Below are 25,949 nucleotides of genomic sequence, written 5' to 3'. Positions count from 1 at the left end.
AAGTGTGCAGGAGGGCATGAGACAAAGGAAAGTGCGGTATCGGTGGAGAAAGTTGTGTGTGTTAGTTGTGGGAGTGATCATGGGGCTGGAGATCGGAGGTGTCCGGTGAGAGAGGCAGATTGAGGTTGCCAGGGTTAGAGTAGTACAGAAAGTGTTGTATGCCGAAGCAGTGAAGAGTGTTAGAGGAAGATGGGTACAGGGTGAAAGATCCTGAGAGGATTCCTGTGAGTAGGCAGAGATCAAGAGAGAGTAATGGGAATAATATGTGCTTCAGTAACATGGGCTTTTTAGCATTTATAGCCATGGTTGTTAATTGTACAGCAGTAATTAATTGAAAGTCACAGAAAATAGAGGTTGTAGTGGCCGCGGCAGAGAAGTACTTGAGATTGTGAAGATTTACTGCAGAACAGCTGCAGGGGGTGTTGAGTGGTCGTGATATGTCCCCTCAGACCATTGGTCTGGAGTAGGACTAGGTAGGGTTAAATAGTGGAATGGGTGGTGTTTTTTTTATAGAGGACTAATAGGTGGTGGGGTAATTTTCCTTTTCCCCAATTTTGTTTTATTGTATCTAAGAATATAATGTAGGTAGGCTGTGAATGGCATCACACACTAGTACAGTAGGTGGCGGTGTGTGCACCTAAAAGTTGGATGCGATCCGCCAATCAACTTTCAAAGAAGAAGAAGACGAAGAAGAAGAAGAAGAAGAAGCACAAGTAGGTAAAAATATTAAACGTCATCAGCGTGCTGCCAGTTGTATTTTCGACCAGAAGAAGAAATGGCTGCAAGGTTACTGCTCAGATCGTCCATCAGGGCCGCCACAACTTGCCGGGCCGCCCCGGTCCCTATTCTCACCCGCGGCATGGCTGCTGGAGGTGAGTCGGTAATGTTGAGGTTTTGGGCAGAAGCATCATATTAGACATATGATGTCATGCCAAGGACAGAGGATGCCAGGCAATGGCGCAAGGCTAGCTATCCAATTTATTATAGCTAGCTAACAGTATAGTACTAGATGGCTATCATAAAATGTTCGTTGTAGCAAAATATATATTTTTTGTCGTCCGTTTTTTTGTTCACATGAAGTAGCTAACTGAGCAGATGTACATTTTTCCATGTTCTATATTGAGCTATTTTGTCTTTATAGCGACCTTAGCCAAATATGGTGCATTAGCCTTTAGCTTAGTGTCGACTTTATTATTGAGTGTGGTTAGCGCGAAAGTAGCCCAGTGCTAATTCTGCTAGCTAATTCCAATCGCATCAGCTAGCTGACAAGCTAGTTAGCTAAGCTTGTTAGCAAACACTGATGGTTGCATGTTTTCAGGCATCCCCACCGACGAGGAGCAGGCCACTGGTCTGGAGAAGATCGTTATGAAGGCTGCCCAACAGGGCGCGGTACGTCAAGATTTTGGAATATTTGTTAAATAATATTATAACGTCAGTTAGCTAGTTAGTGCAAAATATCTAACGCTAGAACGCTAGCGTTGATGTAGCTCTCGAGAACCCAAGGTCCAGGGTAACTCAAATCAGTTTTTTAAAATGATTTCTGGTAGATAAAAATAAAAATCACATCAAGCTTTTGTACTCATTAAGCAGTTTTGTTCATAATTAAGTATAATACTTTTGGAATGTAATGTTAAGTTTTAAAGGTACATTCCTATAACAGGTTGAAAATGACTCTGTCGCTACATCCTGTTGACAACAACCTTTGATAAGTAGACCAATGTCAAAACAAAGGTCAGTTTAAATCAATGAATATGCTGAACCAGTTCATGATATATTTAAAACCTAAACATTAAATGTGTTACCTACACATGCATGTGCTACAATAGTCATATTATTTATTTTTTAAAGCACCTTATGAATTGCATTTGCACCAATCGCCCTTGTTTTGCCTAGTGGAAATAAATCACTCATATGAATTAGTATGTGCTGTTGAAACTAACACAACTCAAAAAACACATGGAAACTGGAAATATTGTTTACACCACTCGTTAGAAGACAAACTACTGAAGACAACCAGCTACATTTTGGAGTGACGCATTTTGATATGGGGGTGGCCGAAACACAACACTTATTTGTCAATCACTCCTACCGCTATTGTGTTGGGGGGGGGGTGTCAGGTTGCACGTCCTGTTACAACGAACTACTATAAAACACATGGAATCTGGGAATAATATGTGTATCACTGGTTAGAAATGTTAATCCTCACTTGCAAACCTTTGGACTTTAATTTTAATACCTGTGAGAAATTGTATTTTTAAAGTAGAAAAGATGCACTTAATGTACGCAGTTTAGCAAAGTTGCACCTGGCTTTAACACAGCCTCCAGCCAAGGTACGACACATCCTCGAACATTGCACTTGTATTTCTATTGGACCATTCAATTCCACGTTTCCGGTCGGAAACAGGTGTTAAGGCGCCTGCGTGCTTCCCAGTCGAAACAGTTCCGAAGACTTTGTGCATATATTTGGATTACATTTTGATGTTTATGTTCGTTTTGGGCTTCGTTGAGGGTTTTTTGGGCAATTTTTTTTTTCTTGAGGCAAGCCGAAATCTACGCCCCTTTGTCATGGTTGGTCAACAGTAGGGATTCTTCAGGAAATGTTCAATTCAACGGAAGACTACTTTTTTTCATGCACATTGAACTTTAGAAATACTGCACCAAACATTTTGGATGTAAAATTGCGTGACTAAGATCTCTGCAAAAACTTCAAATTATTGACAGATTTTGTGAGGTATCTTAAATGAATTCTGACTATTTTTAGGAAGCTAGGGCATCTCAAAATGGACAAACCGTACTATTGTTGCTTTTTGTCTCATTTTTGAAGCAAAGGTCTTTTACAGGAGTGTGCGAACACACTCGTTCGCCTAGCTGAATTTGGCTAACCGCCAGCCAAACTGAAGCATGTTGATGCCTTTACTCAAAACAACTTTGCTAAACTGCATACAGTAAGTTTATCTTTTGTATCTGGAACATTTGTTCCCGCAAGTGCTCCATTTGGGCGTGGTGGAATTGCTATTTAAAAACAAAATACATTTAAGTTCCAAATGTTTCAAACTATCGGGTGCAAGGTGTATTTAGACAGAGCATTGGGGAAGTGTCGGTGTCGGGCCATTTTTCTTACAAGGCTGGGGGGGGGGGTGTAGGTAGGCTATATTGATTACTAGTAGTAGGTAGGCTGTATTGATTGTCATTATGGAGACACCTATTTTCCAACCCCTTTTCCATAAAACATATTAACACGCTAGAACTGATGTACATCAAGAAATAAAGGCCAACTCTGCAAGGTGACGTCAGAGTGCACAGCTGAACACTGTATGCTGGAAAACACTTTATTTTTGATTAAAATGAAATGGCTATTAATTAAAGACGAATACCAAACATGTTTTTGCATGAATTCCGCGAGTGCTAGCTGGCTCTACTACAGAAACCTGTTGTGGGAAAGACTCATTGTTATCTTTTCGGAAAACTGGTTGCAGTAAAAGCCAACCTGGATACTTAGGAGATCCTCAGGGAAATAGACGAGTACCAACAGCTTTACGCTATGGAGGAACAACATACTCCATCATGGAAAGATCCGACTACCTCACAAAACTTTAACCCAACCCCCAAAAAAAGAAACCTATTCATCTACAGACACGGACAATTTACTTACCGTTGAAGTAGAGGCTACTGCTCTGGCTGGAATTCATGCAGCACTAGAAATGTTGTGAGGAGGTAGCAGGGCTGAGGGGGAGTTTGTTTAGCCAGAGTGAAATTCTCACGCTCCAAGACGAGAACAAGGCACTCACAGCCAAGGTAAAAATCCACGATTCCAACATGGGTTGTCTACTCAGGGAAAACAGGGTGATGGAGTCGCTACTAGACATACAAAGTCGTGGGCATGCCTGAAAATATTTTTTTGGGGGGGATTCCTGAGGACGCATCCAATAGTCAAGAGGGCACGATCAGAGAATTCATAATATCCGCCTTGAAACTTCCTATAGAGACTGTAAAACGGGTGACTTTCCACCGAGTACAGACTTGGAGCTCGGAGTGACAAGACCAAGGGTCCACGACCGATCATCGCAAAATTTGAACACTACCAACAAAGGGAGCTGATCAAAATTGGGGGAAGGGAGCTAAAAGGGACACATTTGGTCTCAATGACCAATTTCCATGGGAGATAAAGAAACGTAGTAAGAGACTGTTGTCTCTACCGGATACAGAGGGAGAAGGGTAAGCGTGCCTTTCTCATTGTGGACGAACTCTTTATAGATGGATAGCTATTCCGAGACAGCTCCATAACACCATGGCTGTACTAAATTCTACAGGGACTTCAGGTTATGAAAAAAAAAGTATCTGAACACTATGAAGTGGATATGAACACACGTGTATCTGAACACTATGAAGTGGATATGAACACACGTACTCAATTACATGCTCGCTTACACATATAGACTTGTACATGCACATACACACCTGATCTCGTTCTCTTCACTCCCTTTCTGTTCTCTTCCCTCTTTGTCCAACTGTTTTATAATTTAATATGTTTCTTGTTTCTCTATGTACTTGTCTACATGTTTATGTATACAATAAGCAGTGGGAAGTTGTCAGAATAGGGGCATTGGGGAATAATAACATTGTACGGAATACATTCGTACTGTAGTGAAGCCGTCTGTAGTAATGGAAGGTCTCTTTCATGATCATGTGAAACGCCAATGCTGGGATGTTTTTCAATGATGTTAAAGGTAATTATGATGCATCTATGTCGGTGATACGATATGGATTACAGCTTATCATCAATATTAAGGCTATACGCACTACATGTTATACAGACACTCAACCATGCAAATTGGCGGAGTTATCTATTTGGACAGCACACAGTCTTACTCTTATACAGACATCGTACACACACTCACTAAATCACATCCAATATCATACACATCAATTTTGACCGTCATAATACCTCAGATGGCAGTAACTTTACAAGCACTAATTATGGTCAATTTAGACTGAGAATAGTATCTAGTTATGGTAAGGGGGTGAAATAAGTATAGCCAGTTAAAATTGTAACGGTTTAGCAGATTATTAAAAAAGATCAGTCTTTACGTGGCAAAGGAATATAGCATACTGTTTACAGGAAACTCACTCTACATCCTTAGATGAAGTTGCGTGGAAAAAGAAATGGGGTGGTGAAATCATTTTCTGTCATGGACAAAGGATCTCAAAAGGTGTGATTTTTAATTAATATCAACAAATGTAGATCTGAATGTGCAAATAGTCAGGAATGATTCGCAGGGAAGGTGGTTCTTTTTGAATATGAAAGTGGATGAAAAAGAGATTTGGCTCATCAATCTATATGGTCCAAATCAGGATGATCCATACTACTTCGAAAACATTTAACAATTTATTGAATTTACAGGCAACAAATGATCAAATCATTATGGTAGGAGACTATAACATTGTTAAGTACCACAATGGACCAAAAAGGAAGTCACTCTATAAACTGTCATCACCGTGCCCTTCAGGAAATCACAAATATTATGGACACATTATAAATAGTGGATATTTGGTGACTAAAAAACCCTGATCTAGTTTGCGATAGATGGAGTAGACTTATTCGAGCTAGTTGTCTTGACTACTTTCTTTTCTCTTTCTATTTTGCATCAAAGTTTTAATACGAGACAGAATGCGATCGGATCATCATCTAATTGGCCTTCACATAACTCTTATAGACTTTCCACGTGGACGGGGATATTGGAAATTTAATCAAAGTTTACTGCAGACAACATAGTTAGAAATAAGAGAAAATAATTTAACTGAATTTTTCCAGTAGAACATAGGTTAAGCAAATCCCCTTATTGTTTGGGATACCTTTTTAAATGTACCTTCAGAGGTCATTCAATTCCATATTCATCAATCATTTAAAAAAAGCAGTTTCTGGCTAAAGAGACAAGACTAACAAGGGAAAGACATGAACTAATAGTACAGGTAGATAGCAATAAAAATGATACTACAGAGATACAAAATAATTTGGAGGAAAAACAAAAAGAACTTCAAAGAACGATCTAATGTAATCTATTACAAAAATAAAGCAAACTGGATGGAATAAGGAGAAAATGCACAAAATTATTCCTGAATCTCCAATACAGGAACGCTAACAAAATAATTTGCAGAAAATCGTTACTGAAGACGGAGTCATCTATGATTCTCCGAATGATATTTTAAGAGGAAGCTAAATATTTTAGGCAGATGTTCTCTTTTCCATCTCATTCTCTCCCACTCAATGAAGATTACCGTAAGGAATTCTTTCCAAATAATATAAAAAATTGAAAATTAACAATTGTACAGAAAGATCAGTGTGAAGGCCAAATTAGAGGAATAACTTTGAGGCCATTAAATCCTTTGTCTGGAAAAACCCCAGGGCTTGATGGCATGCTGGTAGAGGTATATCAAGCATTTTATGATATACTAAAAGCTCCATTTGTTAGATTTGTTTTAACTACTCCTATAGGAATGGTAGTCTGTCAGGTACTCAGCAGGAAGGTCTGATTTCTTTTTAAAACAAGACGGATGGCAAATATAAAGACCCATTCTATCTAATAAAAAAATAAAAAAACTGGAGGCCCCTTACACTTCAATGTTGTGATGCAAAAATACTAGCGAAATGCATAGCACTCAGAATTTTTAAAAGGGTTTTACCAGGTATTGTTCATCCTGATCAGACAGGTTTTTTACATGGACGATACATTGGCGATATGACAACTACTAGAAATAATAGAACATCATGAAACATCTAAGACGCCATGCCTGGTATTTATAGTGGATTTTGAAAAATCATTTGATTAAATAAGACTGGATTTTATTTATAAATGCCTGGAGTTTTTCAATTTTGTTGATTCTCTTAGAAAATGGGTAAAAATAATGTATAGCAACCCCAGGTGTAAAATAATAAATAATGGCTACTTTTCAGAGTTTTGAATTGTCAAGAGGAGTTAAACAAGGGTGTCCGCTGTCACCATATCTATTCATTATGGCCATCTAAATGCTAGCTATTAAAATCAGATCCAATAACATTAGAGGATTAGAAATCCAAGGCTTAAAAACAAAGGTGTCCATATGCCGACGACTCACGTTTTTATATTAAGTCCGCAAGCTAGATCCCTGCAATGTCTCATTGAAGATCTAGATAACTTTTCTGGACTAAAACCTAATTATGACAAGTGTACAATATTACGTATTGGATCTTTAAAAAATACAACTTTTACATTACCATGCAGTTTACCTAATAAAATGGGCTGATGGTGAAGTAGACATAGTTGGTATTCATATCACTAAATGTATAAATAAGCTCTCACAAAGAATTTCAATAGAAAACTTGTAAAAATAGACAAGATCCTGCAACCATGGATAGGTAAATACCTGTCTATTTATGGAGAAATTGCCCTGATAACTCCTTAGTTATATCTCAGTTTACTCACTTATGGTGCTGCCTACTCCTGATGATTTGTTTTTCAAATCATATGAGCAAAACATTTAGCTTTCTGGGATGCTAAACCAGACAAAATAAAGCGTGCCTATGTATATAATGAATACAAATTGGGTGGGTTGAGATTATTAAATATAAAAGCACTAAACCTTTCTCTAAAAGCTTCACTTATTCAAAACTTTTACTTGAACCCTAAATGGTTCTCAAGTAGATTACTAAGAAAAGCTCATCCATTGTTTAAAAATGGCCTTTGTCTCATGTTCTATTAATTGAAAATGATACTAAGATTCTTTTTCAAACAAGCATTGCAGCGCTGGCTACAAGTTCATCCCCCTTAAACAATATAACAAATATTATGGCTGAACTCAAATGTGCTGGTTGATAAAATACCTGTATTGATGGGAAAGGGTATTTTTGTTCTTAAATGATATTGGGATGGTAGAGTTATGTCCTTCATGGAGTTACCAGAATTGTATGAGAAGGTCTGCTCAATCCAAGAGTACAACCAATTGATTACAGCATTACCCCAAAAATGGAGGCAGCAGGAGGCAGCGGAGGAGGTAGGGAACTGGTCTGTCTGCCCAATATAAAGGATCAGCTGGCGGAGGAATAAAAATAGCATGAAATAATGTCATGGCTTTAGAAGCTTCTGATAGGCTAATTGACATTATTTGAGTCAATTGGAGGTGTGGCTGTATTTCAAGGCCTACCTTCAAAATCAGTGTCTCTTTGCTTGACATCATGGGAAAATCAAAAGAAATCAGCCAAGATCTCAGAAAAAAACTATAGACCTCCACAAGTCTTGTTCATCCTTGGGAGCAATTTCCAAACGCCTGAAGGTACCACGTTCATCTGTACAAACAATAGTACGCAAGTATAAACACCATGGGACCACGCAACTGTCATACCGCTCAGGTTGGAGATGCGTTCTGTCTCCAAGAGATGAACGTACTTTGGTGCGAGAAGTTCAAATCAATCCCAGAACAACAGCAAAGGACCTTGTGAGGATGCTAGAGGAAACGGATACAAAAGTATCTATATCCACAGTAAAATGAGTCCTATATCGACACAACCTGAAAGGCCGCTCAGCAAGGAAGAAGCCACTGCTCCAAAACAACCATAAAAAAGCCAGACTACGGTTTGCAACTGCACATGGGGACAAAGATCGTACTTTTTGGAGAAATGTCCTCTGGTCTGATGAAACAAAAATAGAACTGTTTGGCCATAATGACCATTGTTATGTTTTGGAGGAAAAATGGGGAGGCTTGCAAGCCAAAGAACACCATCCCCCGTGCTTCACGGTTGGGTGGCAGCATAATGATGTGGGGGTGCATTGCTGCAGGAGGGACTGGTGCACTTCACAAAATAGATGGCATCATGAGGAAGTAAAATTATGTGGATATATTGAAGCAACATCTCAAAACATCAGTCAGGAAGTTAAAGCTTGGTCGCAAATGGGTCTTCCAAATGGACAATGACCCCAAGCATACGTCCAAAGTTGTGGCAAAATGGCTTAAGGATAACAAAATCAAGGTATTGGAGTGGCCATCACAAAGCCCTGACCTCAATCCTATAGAAAATTTGTGGGCAGAACTGAAAAAGTGTGTGCGAGCAAGGAGGCCTACAAACCTCACTCAGTTACACCAGCTCTGTCAGGAGGAATGGGCCAAAATTCACCCCAACTTATTGTGGGAAGCTTGTGGAAGGCTACCTGAAATGTTTGACCCAAGTTAAACAATTTAAAGGCAATGCTACCAAATACTAATTGAGTGTGTAAACCTCTGACCCACTGGGAATGAGCTGAAATAAATCAATCATTCTCTCTACTATTATTCTGACATTTCACCTTCTTAAAATAAAGTGGTGATCCTAACTGACTGAAGACAGGGAATATTTACTAGGATTAAATGTCAGGAATTGTGGAACTGCATTTAAATGTATTTGGCTAAGGTGTATGTAAATTTGCGACTTCAAATGTATTTGTGTTGTGTAGAAATCCGAAGAGGGTGGCCAGCAGAGATAGATGGGACTGGAGTTACTGTGCGGGAGATGGCATGATGGTCAAAGTAAAAAATAAAACATAATAGAAAGTAAGTTTAAATGACAGAGGGGCAGTGTTTTTACAGCTAATGCCGGTTTGGCTGATGCTGTGCAGGTGTTTGTACACACTCCCATTCAAATACACACACACACACACACACGTAATAGTGCCAGACATGTTCTCAAACATATACAGTTGGCATTTCTGTTCTGATTTTAGTTGTCCTTGATGTCCTTTTATTTATTTTTATTATTTTCTTTTTGTTTTCCTCTTTAGTTCATTTTGTTGGTGCATTGGGGGGTTCTTAGAAATTGGGAATGGTATTTTATTTTTTCTTCTAGGGGTGGGGTCTGTGGGGGGTGGTTGAGGGACAGCTATTGGGAAACTGTAGGGGGGGATCTTGGAGGGTTCGGGTTCATGTTTTTTGATGGGAGATCTGTCAACGTGCCCTTGAGCAGGGCATTGACCCTGGATGCTTCTGTGTCGCTCTGAATGGGAGTCTGTTGGATGACTGGTGTGGAGTTGTTGAGCGCCTTCACTGCAAGTATATTGTATGTTTCAGATATTCAATAAAATACATTTTAAAAGGCTAAAGGCGACGTCCAATTGCCCAATGTAATGCAATGGAATTTGAGTCATGTATTAAGGGCTTATGTTGCGGTAAAACAGCTGGTATTTTGTCAAGTGTCAGTTTAGCAGCTAGGTCACACTATCATTTTGACAGTGATCTTAGACTCTTTCTCCTTCTCCCATCTGGCCCTCTGTCTGTCAGCATTTGTCCTGGTCTGATATTTGCCTCCCTTTGGCCAATCTAACCATAACTCTGTTTTCCTGGTGGCCGGTGATTTTAATTGAAGGAAAACTGAAAACTTATTTTTTTTTTATAGCTAATTTCTACAAGCATGTAACCTGTGCAACTAGCGGCAAAACAAACTCTAGATCACCTTTACTCTACACATAGAGACTCATACAAAGCTCTCGCACGCCATTTGGAAAATCTGACCATAACTCGATCCTCCTGCTTACAAGCAAAAACTCAAACAGGAATTACCAGTGAAACGCTCAATACAAAAGTGGTCACATGAAGCGGCTGTTAAGCTACAGCGGCTGTTAAGCTACTTTCGCTAACAGACGAATATGTTCTGGGATTCATCTGAAAACATTGAATAGTTTACAAGATAAGTCACTGGCTTCATTAACCCTCAAGTCTAAGCTGGGGGGGGGCTTGTTGTAAGCTAAAATATGGATTAGTTTTGGTGTTACCAAGGATCGTTTTTAATTTTAAGACCCCTTAAGATATAAATTATTGGATGAAAACATTGACTTTGGCATTACTGCTATTAGCCAATAGAAACGCACTGAGTAAGTCCCCCAAAAAATCTAAAGGAAGTTTGTTCTGAAGTGTCCTATATCTGAGAGATGTATAAGAAAGATTAGTGTATATGTGTATTTATCTCCTTAGTTTAGTGCCTAAAATATCTCCTTATATACTTTCTTTTTTTTTTAACCATCATGAGGTTTGTGGGCATACTAGATCTAAAGTGGTTCAGTGGTGGTCATAACACTTTGTAGGCCAAACCGTTTGGACACTACAGACATTTTTGTGAGAAGATCGCTCATGGTCTGATAAACACCGCTCAAGCTCTGCCACCTTTCACGGGAAAGGGCGATATCAGTGGATGTGGTGGATTGAGACGCAGCCCATGCAAAAACATCTCTAGCTTAACAGACAACCTTTGATGGGGATTTTATTTTACTTAGATTTCCATGGGGCTGTGTAAATGATAGGCTAAGGGTTTAAGTGCATCAACGGCGTAGTCCCCGGTGACCGTACGTACATATCCCAACCAGAAGCCATGGATTACAGGCTACATCTGCCTTGAGCTTAAGTCAAGACCTACCGCTTTCAAGTAGAGGGACACTAATCCGACTGCTTATAAGAAATCCTGCTACGGCCTCCGAGCCATCAAACAGACCGTGTAAACACAGGACTAAGATTGAATCCTACTACGCCGGCTCTGATGCTCGTCAGATGTGGCAGGGCTAGGGCTGTGGCGGTCACACAATTTTGTCAGGCGGTGATTGTCGAGCAAATAACTGCCAGTGTCACTGTAATTGACTGTTCATTAACATAAACATGTTTAGTATCTACTGGCTTCCATGCATAGCCTACAAGCCACTGACACAGACCTTTTTTGGAACTACATTTTAAAAAGTGTAAAGTCGGTGTAGAATATTTTACAGCATCACAATAAATCCATTATTTTAGACGGGTCTAAAGAAACATAATTTGAAGAAAATGTAGTATATTTCAGAAGAAGAGAATAGCATGCGGAGTTGTCCTTATGTTAGGCCCTGATATGGCTATGCCACATGGCTGTCGGCTACGGTAGTTAATTTAGCAGACAAGGTTTGCTTAGAATTCCATGGTATACAGTTTTAGTTTATAGTATGAGGAATACAATTGAACATAGCTTAATAAAATAGAAAGGATATTTTCTCCAAACAATTTCAAAGGAAGTGCGCACATGTGGCTATTCTGTTTTGAGCTACACACCATCACGCTCATTCACAATTTGACAAGCACTTGATAATATTTTCACCGGCCCTTGAATTTCCCAGCGGCATCCCCCTTGTGTGACCGTAATGCCCCCTAAAAAATACATGCCTTTTGGGCCTTGGGCTGAAAATAATTGTAATTCCCGGCTGCCGTGCTCCGAAGCCCCTCGCGCACTCAAATGTAGCCAATGCATTTCAACTAATAAGTACGCTACAATTCAATTCCGATGCACATATTGAAGATGTTAGAGGCTTCCATATTTAGCCTAATTTTCGTCAGCCAACAAGATGAGTAGGCCTAACGAAAAGCAAAAGCCTATGTCAATCTACTATCCCTAATAGTACAAAAGTTGATCTATGCTATTAGTCAACTGTTCTTCTGTGCAATCAATAAATATTCCAAACATACTCTGCGACAGTTGTGGGATGCGATATATCCCAAGTTAATACAACCACTCGCATCAATCTTTTAAAAGCAATGAGGCTGACGCAACAGCTCAGAACATTTAGCTTAAAATGTTGATAAGCTATTATGTGATTTTGTCACATTTTAAGAGCAGCAATGCGCACATGGCAGTAGGCTATAAGCGTGACTGTTCCAAAATGCAATCAATTAGCGGGAAAACACTTCTCGAGAGTGAAGGCAAATGCGATTTATGCATGTAATGCTTTATTAAAACGGTGCGTATTTATGGTGACCAATATCTTCCCCAAACTTAACTCATGCGCAGCCTATATGTTTATTAGACTCCCGGTTATAAAACAGACTAATGTGCTTAAATTTAAGGAGCTATTTGGCCACCTTTAGTTGTGATAAACATCAAAACATATAGGCCTTTGGGCTAGGCTCCATGAGGTGTGCGACTATGATTTGAAAAAGTCGCAAAAAAAGGCATTTGCTATTCCTTGCCTTACTGCACAAGCTGGGTATCATTCACAAGTGATAATACATGATCCATGTGATTGGCTAATATTGTCACCCATCAAACTGTTCTTCATTTAATGTCTTTGCATATACTAGATAAGTGTGAAATGAGTTTTGCTTTAGAATGGACCATTATCATGCTCCTGTCTTGGAACAGGGGCATGAGAAGGAAAAAAAACATGTCAACTATGCACTTAAATAGCGAATTGATGCTTTTCCCATGGTTCATTTTCATGCCATCCAGGTAGGTTATACTCCTGTTGTAAAGCGAAGTGATGTTCTAAATATTAGGAGGTGACGTAATCGTCGATCGAGACAGATTCTTCCCATTATTTCCTTGTCAATTCAATCAACTCTTTTCTCACACAATTGCATAGCCTATAGAAATGTTTTACAACATGAGCTCATGGGCGGTCATGAAGTGATTGATTAGATTTTCAATTACATTTGTATTGATGTCAGTGATTAGAGGGAAAATGGAGTGCTGAGTACCAGGCAGTTGGCAAGTTTGGTAATGACCATCAGCAGCATTAGAGCTTGGAGAAGCCTAATTACCGTGACTAAACAGTCACGTGGAATTTGACTGCCATCATGACTTGTGACCGCCAGTGGGGCGGTAATACAGTCACCGTAACTGCCCTAGGCAGGGCTTGCAAACTATCAGGGATTACAAAGGGAAATCGAGCTGCCCAGTGACATTAGCAGAGCCCGCCGATGTGTGATTTTTGGGACCGATACTGATATTTAGGGAAGCAAAAGTTACCTCTATACAGTGCCTTCAGAAAGTATTTGCACCCCTTGACTTTTTCAACCTTTTTGTTACAGCCTGAATTCAAAATGTATCAAATGTATATTGTCACTGACCTACACACACTGCCCCATAATGTCAGTGGAATTGTTTTTTTAGAAATTAAATACCAAAAAATTCAGCTGAAATGTCTTAAGTATTCAGCCCTTTATGTTAAGCCTAAATAACTTCAGAAGAGAAAGTTGCATGTTTGCAACAACAACAAAAAATTGCATGGAGTAACTGTGCTGTAATGGTGTTTTAACCAGATTCTTTTTTTCTTTTTTTAATGACTACCCTATCTCTACACCCCACATAAGGTCCCTCCCTGCTAAATTGTAATTATTTCACCACTATGGCCAATTTATTGCCTTACCTCACCTCCCTAATCTTACTACATTTGCACACACTGTATATAGATTTTTCTATTGTGTTATTGACTATATGTTTGTTTATCCCATGTGTAACTCTGTTTACTGAGTACAACTCATCATATTTTCAAGCTGCATCATGTTATGGGTATGCTTGTAATTGTTAAGGATGAGTTTATGGCTAAAAAAGAGACAAAATCCTTGAGGGAAAACCTGGTTCAGTCTGCTTTCCACCAGACACTGGGAGATTAATTCACCTTTCAGCAGGACAATAACCTAAAACACAAGGCTAAGTCTACACCTAAAGTTGCTTACCAAGAAGACCGTGAATGTTCCTGAGTGGCTGAGTTACAGTTGACTTAAATCTATTTGAAAATATGTCAAGACCTGAAAAATGGTTGTCTAGCAATGATCAACAACTAATTTGGCTGTCACATTCTTGGAAAAGAGCGGACCAAGGCGCAGCGTGAGTATAGTTCCACATATTTATTTAAGCGAAACTAACATAACAAAACTTAAAGACCGTGAGGACGTAGTGCCTAAACACACTAACAATCAATATCCCACAAAACACAGGTGGGGAAATACCTACCTAAATATGATCCTCAATCAGAGGCAACGATAAACAGCTGCCTCTAATTGGGAACCATATTAGCACCAACATAGAAATAAACATAATAGATCACGCCCTGACCTACTACACCATAGAGAACCAAGGGCTTTCTATGGTCAGGGCGTGACATTGGCAGAACTTTAAGAATAATGGGATATGTTGCACAATCCAGGTGTGGGAAGCTCTTGGAGACTTTCCCAGAAAGACTCACAGCTGTAATCACTGCCAAAGGTACTTCTACAAAGTATTGAATCAGGGGTGTGAATACTTTCTAAAGACAGTCATTTGAAAGGTAATTTCATGACCTTTCAGAACCACTTGTCAAACAAAGTCAAACAAAGTTAAAAAATGTATCAGGTGTTTCTGTCAAAAGACATTTTATATGGGTAATTCTGATATGTACCCTAGAGGTCAAAGTTCTGTGGACCTGAACATTCCAAAAATGTGTCATTTAACTGTGACTCTCTAATCATTCCAATGAGATAGATGGATAGATATATTTAAAGGGTATAAGTGAGCAATAACTTGTTGTAAACTGACATTGTTTGTCATAGGGTAAAATCTCTATGGGGGAAAAAGAATGGGATGGAGGGATGAAAGAAAGTGATAACGCATAGAAAGCTACCATTGCTACACTGCTATCACACATTTTCAACTCTAGGGACATAGACCTTTAAAGCAGCAATCAGTATTTGAAACAATGCGGTTTCGCTGCCTCTGTTTTGGTAAAAAGCTGAGTGATGGGCCTGGGCCTGGAGAAATGTAACCACTCAAGTTCATAGATGTAGGGATGCAAGGACTGACCATCCAAGATATCTAAATTGTTGTTTTAAGCATGATTTGAGGCTATATAGGCCTAGTGTTGGTTTACAATGGAGTAAAAGCTTATGTTTCGGGTTCTGATGGGGTACGACAGCTGAACTAAGCTCAGGTGTTGTTATATTCTTCAGAAATCAATGGGTAAATATCACACATTTTATAAGTAAGAAAATGGATGTAGCAACTGCAGATTGCCCCCCCCTCTGCAACTGGATCCTGGACATCCTGATAGACCGCCCCCAGGTGGTGAGGGTAGGCAGCTATGCTGACCCTCAACACAGGGCCCCCTCAGGTGTGCGTGCTTAGTCCCCTCCTTGGTTCACCCACGACTGCATGGCAATGCACGACTCCAACACTTAAGTTTGCTGACGACACGACGCGATAGACCTGATCACCGACGAGATGGCCTACAGGGAGGAGGTCCGTGACCTGGCATTGTGGTGCCAGGACATATACCTCTCCCTCAATGTCAGCAATACAAAGGAGCTGATTGTGACTACAGGAAACGGATGGCCGAGCACGCCCCCATCCACATCGAGGCTGTAGTGGAGCATGTTGAGAGATTCAAGTTCATCGGTGTCCATAACACTGCCAACTGATGAAGCGTGATTCCTTACACCAGAGAACAAGTTTCCACTACTCCAGAGTCCAAAGGCAGTAAGTTTTACACCACTCCAGCCGACGCTTGGCATTGCGCATGGTGATCTTGTGCGTGCGGCTGCTCGGCCATGGAAACCCATTTCATGAAGCTCCCGACAAACGGTTCTTGTGCTGACGTTACTTCCAGAGGCAATTTGGAACTCGGTAGTGAGAGTTGCAACCAAGGACAGACGATTTTTACGCTCTTCAGCGCTCAGCGGTCCCCTTCTATAAGCTTGTGTGGGCTACCACTTTGCGGCTGAGCCATTTTTGCTCCTAGACGTTTCCACTTCACAATAACACTTACAGTTGACTGGGAAGCTCTAGCAGGGCAGATATTTGACAAACTGACTTGTTGGAAAGGTGGCATACTATGACGGTGCCACGTTGAAAGTCACTGAGCTCTTCAGTAAGGCCATTCTATGGTCAAAGTTTGTCCTATGGAGATTGGGTGGCTGTGTGCCTGATTTTTTTTTATACACCGAATCCACTAGTTTGAAGGGGTGGCCACATACTTTTGTATCTACCTTGATTACCTCGGACCCCTGCACATCGACTCTGTACTGGTACCCTGTGTGTGTGTGTGTGTGTATAGCTAAGTTATCGTTACTTATTGTGTATTTATTCCTCTTATTTTTCTCTGCATTGAGAAGGGACGGTAATTAAGCATTTCACTGTTAGTCTACACCTGTTTTACGAAGCATGTGATTTGATGTTAGCCAAGTAACTTAGCTAGGATCATTACAAGGTTTCTTAGTGGGCTTTGCCCTTATTGTAGTTCACTCTCTCATACTCTATAAGTCTATTACTGAACCTGCCTTGTTTGAATTCCTTCCAGGACCCCTACAGCATGCTGAAACCCAAGGAGTATGCTGGCTCCAAGGCTGACCCTCATCTGGTGCCCTCCATCACCACAAAGAGGATTGTGGGCTGTGTCTGTACGTGACTGGCTCCATATTAGTCTTGCAATAGCTGTCTGGTAGCTTTCTGTTGCCAGAAACCATACCACTTTCATTTGTCTTGGCTGTCTGACTGTTGTAGTCTCTGCTCATATCTAATCTCTCCTTCAAACACTCTCTCTGCCTCTCCCCTTCCCCTCTCTCCATCTCTAGGTGAGGAGGATAACACGGCAGTGGTGTGGTTCTGGCTCCATCAGGGCGAGGCTCAGCGCTGTCCCTCCTGTGGCTCCCACTACAAACTGGTGCCCCACGAGCTGCCACACTAAAATATATACACCCTCTATCTATTATATACATACATACACACCACCAAAACACACCCATTCCCTTACATTCACTCTGAAAGATTCCAGCTTCTTTAGAATGGGGTGAAGTGGGGTTAGACAGTGATGTCAGAAATCACAATGGTCTTTCAGGAAGTGTATTTGCACTGAGAGTAGGGGTTTCTAAATTAGAATGTTGTGCACTTTCTGGTTTCCTTTTATGATTTCTTTGCTGTCCAATTGTTCTTTTATCTCATCCTAGAGTCTACTTGATAATCTAACTTGCTAACTTCAATGTCGGTCTGTGCTTACAGTACCAATTATTGTTTTAAACGTACCAAAGGCCTAGGCTTTACGGTGTGGGACACAATGCTATTTTTCAAGCAATTCTATTCAAACAGCAGTTTACGTTGACGTATGTACTGTACGATGTTACACTTGGACCAGTGACCCCTCTTATCAAACCAATAAAGTCTTTAACTCCTAAACTCCTCTTGCTTTTTCAGTGGTGAAGTGTAGATTGTGATGGCGGGCGTCTTTGATCTGGGAAACCGGACCTTTTTTTTTACAGACTCCCTTGTGGTGGGTTCTGTTCTGTGTGTATATATACCGCATTTTTGTAAGTCTCTCGATATGACTTGCTTCTGCTACATGTGGCCAGTCACCAACAGAGGGTGACATTTACCATCAGATGATCCCAGTCCTGTGCTTCCCTGCAGATGTTCCATATTCATCCTATATAATGAGTACGTTTACATGCACACAATACGATTTATTGTGGGTAGTCAGCTTAATATAATGGCTTGATTTTTAAAATGTTCACATACTTTGCAAGAAGGAACAATTTCCCTAATAATCGTGTTTACTTGGACACATGAAGTCAGGCTACCTGATGGGACTTTGATGAATGCAGAAAATCGCCACTCAAAATAAAGGTTCTACGTGACCGACCGTGTTATTTTGGGGATTTCCATCTAGAAGCGAAAGAAACGCACACCTATTTAGGCGAGGTGCTGGTTAGCGGAGTAGATAAAGGTCGCTTGACAAATTAAAGGAGAAACGCACACTCTAGGAGCTCAGATGCAATAATGTAATAACCTAATATCCAACGTTTAGATATACCCTGATGAAGACAGCTTGTCTAATGACAAACACTGTGGGGTGACTAGTTTATATAGTGTCAAAGGACATATACAGGGGTCAAATCATGGCTGGGTGTGGCCTGATAATTGGTTAATTCTCATATTAAAATAGCATACAAAAAACAAATGGATAGCATATGATCATCGATACAATTTGGCTACATAGGCCTGCAAAATCACAAGAATGGCTTCAGATCAAAATCTACGTTGAGACCGAAGGGAGAAAAGGTCTTTTAAAATAAAGATCCAGGCAGCCTCTCGTTTTAACAATAAATTGTCGGTCACCCCTTCTCCTAGGGAGGGTGACATGTTCGATGCCGATGGGACGAAATTGAGCGGTTTGCTTCCAAAAAGTGGGCTGCAACTGGGTAGGGCGAGTCTTTGCAACTAATGGTGCCATTTTTAGGAGTTCGGACAGTTTGTGTAAACTACTAAGTTGCATACTTTCTGTGGTTTTGAACTCGCGTCACTCGTGTTAGAGGGAGGCTCGCTCGAGTCGGCTGGTGCTATTACATGCACAGACAGAATACACTGCTGAAACGGCGATTTAAAGTGTTTACATGTAATCATTCAAAATTGCCTTGAAAACCAGGTTTTAATCAGCGTATGCTTACTTCGATTATGACCCATGTGACGATTTTAAGATAAGCAAAGTAAGGTGTTTACATGACTAATGTCATGCTCTGCCTACTGCCCTAAGCAGTTTAATATGAATTTGTCAACCGTACCGACTCCTTCAGGGACTGGCAGATTGCTATCATAAAAAAACTACTTCTGCCTAGTTATTCCTGAGGATCTTGAGTGAGTCATTCAGCTGGTTACTTTGGAAACTGCTGTTTGAAGCACGTCTGCATCTCAATCTGACTCCACAACTTCTGCATCGGACCGAACATCAGAATGTCTGACTTCCTTAGCTTTGTGTGATTCCATTCTCACAGTAGGACTACAGTATGTTGATACTGATGTCTTCCCACAAGATGGCGGGAAATATGAGGATTCTTTGACCCGCCGTTTGTCTTCAAATGACACCTTATTCGCTATAGTGCACTAATATTAAATGACCCCATTCCCCATATAGTGCACTAAGTGGAGGGGCAATAGCCTAGGTTTAGGTTGACAGTGGAGATTAGCCAGGGCTATAATCCCTGTAGCCTAATGAAGTTGTGTTTCCATGGCTACTGGAAGGAAAGGATGGTGATGCCCAATTATCCATCGTGTTTTTTTTTTTTTTTTGGGGGGGGGTTTCCCTGTGTATTTGGGACTCATTCCTTTTCCTTCTATATTGCCGTCTCCTCTACCCATTACCATTCTTTCACTTAGAGAGGATAAGGGGGAGGGGAAGGAAGAGAGAACAGTCACATCCTACAGGCCTGACAAATGCCTGACTTGAGCAGGGTGAGCTGGGAAATGATTTATACTGCAGGAAAAGGGGTAGGAAGGGTGTAGAGGAAGGGGGATATGATGAGTGAGAAAGGAGAGGGTGAATGCCATAGAGAGGAGAAGAGGTAGATGGGGAGAGGCAGAAAGGCTAAGTGTTTAGGGAGGAGAACCTAGGAGGATTACATCAACTGTGCTGACTTTATTAAGCTGCAGAGTTGTTACTTTTTGTCTACTGCTGCTGAGCCACTGCTCTCCTGTCTTTCTCTCTCTGAGACACGGAGGTCTGATTTGGAGGGAACTGTCCTACCTTCAGGCTGCTGCTGGCATGGTCTTCTCTCCTAGAGGTCCAGGGTGTCTTACCCTGTCTTTGTCATGGGCATGTCTGTTGTGAGAGTCCCCCTGTCAGCTCCAGCATCGGGCTACTAGGGTCAGATCAGCCGGATGGGTCTGAGACCATAAGACCTTCCTGACCCTGCTGTATGTTTGTGTTAGTTAGAAAAATGAATTTAAGTATCACTCCAAAACAATCATGTTACAAGCGTCATCTATAATACATGACATCTATGCATAAACAAAGTACAGTGGATAAAAGGACGATAGGATGGCTTTGGCGCAGGCATTTACACTAAGGCATGAGCTTCAGTTTCAATGGAACCATCGTTACATAAAGTACAAACGCGTTAATCTAGGGGAGTGTTTGTGCATCAACCAGACTCGAGCGCGAGGGGTCACTCCACATCTACATTTTGCAAAAGAGCTTCGATATTGCTGGGATAAAACGGTAAGTACATAAGGTTATATCCCCAAAGTGCATTTAAAAAGGCAGTAGGTGTGCAGTTTGTTACTTTCAGGTACATTTAGCAGTTACCACTTTAGTTCATTGCGCTCTGAAAGTGCTCATTCAAAAGCATTACTGTCACTTCTAGGATATACTCTATCAGTGAGCTGAGTCATGGTTAGAGTTAAAGGCTTTGACGTGGTGTATAAATACACCTTTACTTAGATGCTCATTTGGAATGCTGCAAAATCTCGACCAATTAAAGGAAAATGCATAGCCACTGGTGATGCAATATAGTTTTCAAGCCCATATCGCCTTGAATAGTAGCATGAATAGTGCATTCGGAAAGTATTCAGACCCCTTGACTTTTTCCACATTTTGTTACATTAAAGCCTTGTTCTAAAATGGATTACATAGTTTTTTTCCCCCACCTCATCAATCTACACACAATACCCCATAATGACAAAGCAAAAACAGGTTTAGAATCTCAAAGATATTATAATAATGCCAATGTATGCTTGTCCCAACCAAGCATCTGAGCTAACTGGCTAAAGTTGGCTAGCTGGCTAGCTAGCTACTTCCAGACACAAATGAGAGAACACCTCACTCTGACCATTTTACTCACCGTAGCAGAGCTGGTTAGGCTGTTTACATGTTATCTAGAGCTTTCTTGACTAACTGAAAACTTAGCAAAAAAAGAAACGTCCTCTCACTGTCAACTGCATTTATTTTCGGCAAGCTTAACATATAAATATTTGTATGAACATAAGATTCAACAACTGAGACATAAGTTCCACAGACATGTGACTAACAGAAATGGAATAATGTGTCCCTGAACAAAGGGGGGTCAAAATCAAAATTAACAGTCAGTATCTGGTGTGGCCACCAGTTGCATTAAGTACTGCAGTGCATCTCCACCTCATGGACAGCACCAGATTTGCCAGTTCTTGCTGTGAGATGTTACCCCACTCTTCCACCAAGGCACCTGCAAGTTCCCGGACATTTCTGGGGCAAATGGCCCTAGCCCTCACCCTCTGATCCAACAGGTCCCAGACGTGCTCAATAGGATTGAGATCCGGGCTCTTCACTGGCCATGGCAGAACACTGACATTCCTGTCTTGCAGGAAATCACGCACAGAACGAGCAGTATGGCTGGTGGCATTGTCATGCTGTAGGGTCATGTCAGGATGAGCCTGCAGGAAGGATACCACATGGAGGAGGATGTCTTCCCTGTAATGCACAGCGTTAAGATTGCCTGCAATGACGACAAGCTCAGTCCGATGATGCTGTGACACCACCCCAGACCATGACGGACCCTCCACCTCCAAATCGATCCCGCTCCAGAGTACAGGCCTCGGTGTAACGCTCATTCCTTCGACGATAAACGTGAATCCGACTATCACCCCTGGTGAGACAAAACTGCGACTCTGCAGCAGACGCTCTCTACTTGGACCTTCCAGCACAGCACATTGTCGTTGTGTACACCCAGGTACTTGGGGTCAAACACCATTAAGATTGAGATGGTTCTCATCACACCACTTGGCTAACTTTTGAATCTCTGACCTGTACACAGTAGTTTCAGCATCTTTATACATCAGACCAAAAATGGTGGTATCATCAAAAAAGTTGACAATATAATTATCAGGATTACTCTAGTGCATTCGTTTGTGTAGTGTGAATAAAATTGGTGAACTCACACAACCCTGTGGGGCCCCTGTGCTAATGTCTCTAGCCTCAGAGGGTACTGTTAACTCTAACCTGCTGAGTACAGCTAGTCAGAAATGAGTGGTACCACCTTATGCATAGGGGTTGACGCCCATCCGCTTTAACTGGCTGAGTAGGACGTGGCTGTATTGAACGTGGAAATCAATAAATAACAGTCTAGCATAAGCCTTGGGGTTTTCCAGATGCTTAACAATGAGATGCACTATGGTGTTGATTGCATCATGAGTCTCATGACTTTACTTATAGACCCTTAATCAATTTGCTAAACACGGTTCACATCTGAACGAAGCTCGCACACCATTATCTTTTCAAAACACTGGGCGTCAGGGCAACAGGTCTAGTCATAATATTTTTGGACAAAGCTTTTTGGGGACTGGAGTGATAAGGGCCTTTTTCCACAGAGATGGGACAGTATGGGAGTCTACAGACCTCTGAAAGATAGGGCACCAAGCCAGAGTCAGTTCCTCTGTGTATGTTTTTAGAAGAAAAGCAGAGATGCCATCAGGACCTGTTGCCTTATTCATACAGGTGTGCTTGAAGACTCCAGTGACAACTATAGGGTTGATTTCCAACCTACGAACACAACCATCAATAACAATGGAGTCAATCACATTATCACACTCAACAGAGAAGACATATACATCAAATCTTGCATGCAAAAACATGTAATTAACTGGCTTTGGTCAGCTCATCTGGTGTGTGCAAGGATTTTTTTTGCAGGTTCATGTTGGTGATTGTTCTCCCACAGTTTTTTGGAGTTCGTTGTAAGGAAATGTTTTTCATTGATTCCTTGTGTTGTTTCCTTATCTGACTGAGCTTTTGGTTGAGCTCCTTTTGCACACATTTCAGTTGTTGTTGGTCCTTGTTTTTGAATGTTTGCCTCTTGTGGCTGAAACAGTCCTTTACCTCCATTGGGATGAACGGTTTGTTGTTTGGGTATGCCTTTGTTTGCTTTAGGTCACCGGTTACTTTGTGGGCTAAACATGAATTAATTTTTTTGCAATGGGAAGTAATAGTAGTACATTTCAATTAGGAAATGCTTAATGGTGTTTTTTTGTTGTATTCTTATGATTGAGACCTACTGGCTTATTATGTCAGAGTTTATGGACTGCTTATCCTAAAGCATCATGCTGTGTGTGACTGCCGTTTTACATCGGCCCTATGCAGTTGTGTAGTGGTGCCCGAGTCATCACAGAAATGTATGCTGTCTGTGACAATCAGTGTTGACTTGTGCACGTCTAATTCATGAAAAATGTCCCAATCTGTACATAAAATACATCCCTTAAGTGATTCTATGCTATCCTCAGTCCACACATTTCACAAGGGGTTTACTGCTGTAAGGTAGGTTGGAAGGATCTGGACAGTGTTGTGATCAGAGTTCATCACAATTTTCCATGAAGAAAAATTGTTGGAGAAAGTATTTATCATTTTGTTGCAATGTTTTAAACCATGTCCAATATTTGATTGGCAATAAAAAAAAGCCTCATGTTGATCACATTACTGCTGAGATAGTCATGCTGCGTGCACTGTGCAGCTCCACAATAATCCAAATGGTGGCAGCCTAAACCACAAATGAATGTTTTGCATGAACATTTTTTCTAGTTACTTGCAATATGGCAGGATTGGGATTTTAGGCTGCCATCCTTCGGATTATGTTGGAACTTCATGAACTCGTTAGTAGTAGGCTTGTATTATAACTGTAGATTAGTTGGGGGGGGGCACCAAACACGCTTGAAAATCATGATTTTATAATAATTGTGGTAATAAATCACAGATTCCAAGGTCAATTAGCTACAGGACAATATTTCTACCTAATTAATTACACAAAAACAAGTACACCCCCTCCAACACCCCTGAAGTAACAACACTTCACAATTTTACACACATGTACATACCAGCATACAATCCTTTCTTCAAATAAATATTCACAATGTTTCCGAGTTATATTGCACAGTACTAGGATGTTAGTCCATCCATAAAGATTAGAAATTAAACAAAATTAAACTGTAGGTGCAAACCTGTCTATGACTTCACTCTTTCCCAAGCGTGTTAGTATGTATATCTTTGTCAATTATCATGATGCATTCTATCTTGAGTCATTGGTCTCCTAAGCCAAGTATGCAGTGGTGTAAAAATACTTTAAAGTACTACTTAAGTCGTTTTTGGGGGTATCTGTACTTTGCTTACCTATTTATACTTTTGACAACTTTTACTTCACTACATTCCTAAAGAAAATTCTGTACTTTTTACTCCATACATTTTCCCTGACACCCAAAAGTACTCTTTACATTTTGATTGCTTAGCAAGACAGAAAATGCTCAAATTTGCAAATTTGCACACTTATCAAGAGAACATCCCTGGTCATCCCTACTGCCTCTGATCTGGCGGACTCACTAAACACAAATGCTTTGTTTTTAAATGATGTTTGAATGTTGGAGTGTGACCCTGGCTATCCGTAGATAAATAAAAAAACAAGAAAATTGTGCTGTATGGCCATATATAAGGAATTTTTAATTATTCATACTTTTACTTTTGATACTTAAGTATATTTTAGCAACTACATTTACTTTTGATACCGAAGTATATTTATAACCAAATACTTTGACTTTACTCAAGTAGTATTTCACTGGGTGACTTTTACTTGAGTAATTTTCTATTAAGATATCTTTACTTTTATTCAAGTATGAGAATTGAGTACTTTTTCCACTAGTGCAGGTATGTAGACGTCTTAATGCACTGAAAGATCTCTCACAGATGCTAACTGGCATGGTCAGCGCGACCTGTATGATTACCTTCAGTGATGGGAACATATCAGGGTCTAACAATTTATACACACAGGACATGTCAGAAGTGGCATCTTTCTTTTTTTGAGAGATAATGTTTAGCAGGGACTTCTTCCTCTGGCTTGAGAGGAATATGCCATGTTTGTCTTGTGTGGAGCCTCCCCTCTCTCTATGTTCTCCCTTGTTCTCACTCTGTCCTGTCTGCTCCCCTCTCTTCCTTGCTGTCTGAAGTTCTGCTTTCTTGGATCTCCTATATTATTACAGAGACAGCATAGTACCTTAGCAATATGGAGAATTCTAAACAGACAAACACACATAAGAAATATACACACGCACACATACACACACAATATGAACAACAGGCAAATCATGTTTACCTGAATTGAGCTAAAGGTAAAATCTGGGATAATTTCTGTTCCTTAATGATATTAGCAGTTCACTCAATCTTTGTTTTTGTGCATATTTGGACAGTACTTGATTAGACAGTAATTGGTTAGTTAGTGATACTTTGTCGGGTGGTAACAGAGCTCCAGCAGTTGGATTCAATGTCCAGATAGCTGATCAATAACTGTTCTGTCAAAACCCTGCTCATAAAATCTCCTAGGTTGCTAATGAAGCAGCACTGCTAGCTAGACTGGGTAGTCCCTCACATTAGTTAGTTAGCTTAACATTATCTGTCATTGCAGCTTTTGAGTCA

General features: G+C 40.5%; 1 protein-coding gene across 1 annotated transcript; it reads left to right on the top strand.

Annotated features, from left to right (window-relative positions):
- The first annotated feature begins 625 nt into the window (after positions 1-625).
- Positions 626-17,932, top strand: cox5ba (cytochrome c oxidase subunit 5Ba). Its single transcript, XM_014128278.2, has 4 exons — positions 626-872; positions 1,319-1,389; positions 17,061-17,160; positions 17,335-17,932. Exons 1-4 carry the CDS (start codon positions 776-778, stop codon positions 17,445-17,447), a joined length of 381 nt encoding a protein of 126 aa, XP_013983753.1. The 5' UTR covers positions 626-775; the 3' UTR covers positions 17,448-17,932.
- The last annotated feature ends 8,017 nt before the right edge of the window (positions 17,933-25,949 follow it).

This window comes from Salmo salar, chromosome ssa11 (assembly GCF_905237065.1).
Source record: "Salmo salar chromosome ssa11, Ssal_v3.1, whole genome shotgun sequence".
Lineage (NCBI taxonomy): Eukaryota > Metazoa > Chordata > Actinopteri > Salmoniformes > Salmonidae > Salmo > Salmo salar.
The sequence above is the reverse complement of the archived record's forward strand: the minus strand, read 5'-3'. Positions and strand labels throughout refer to the sequence as shown.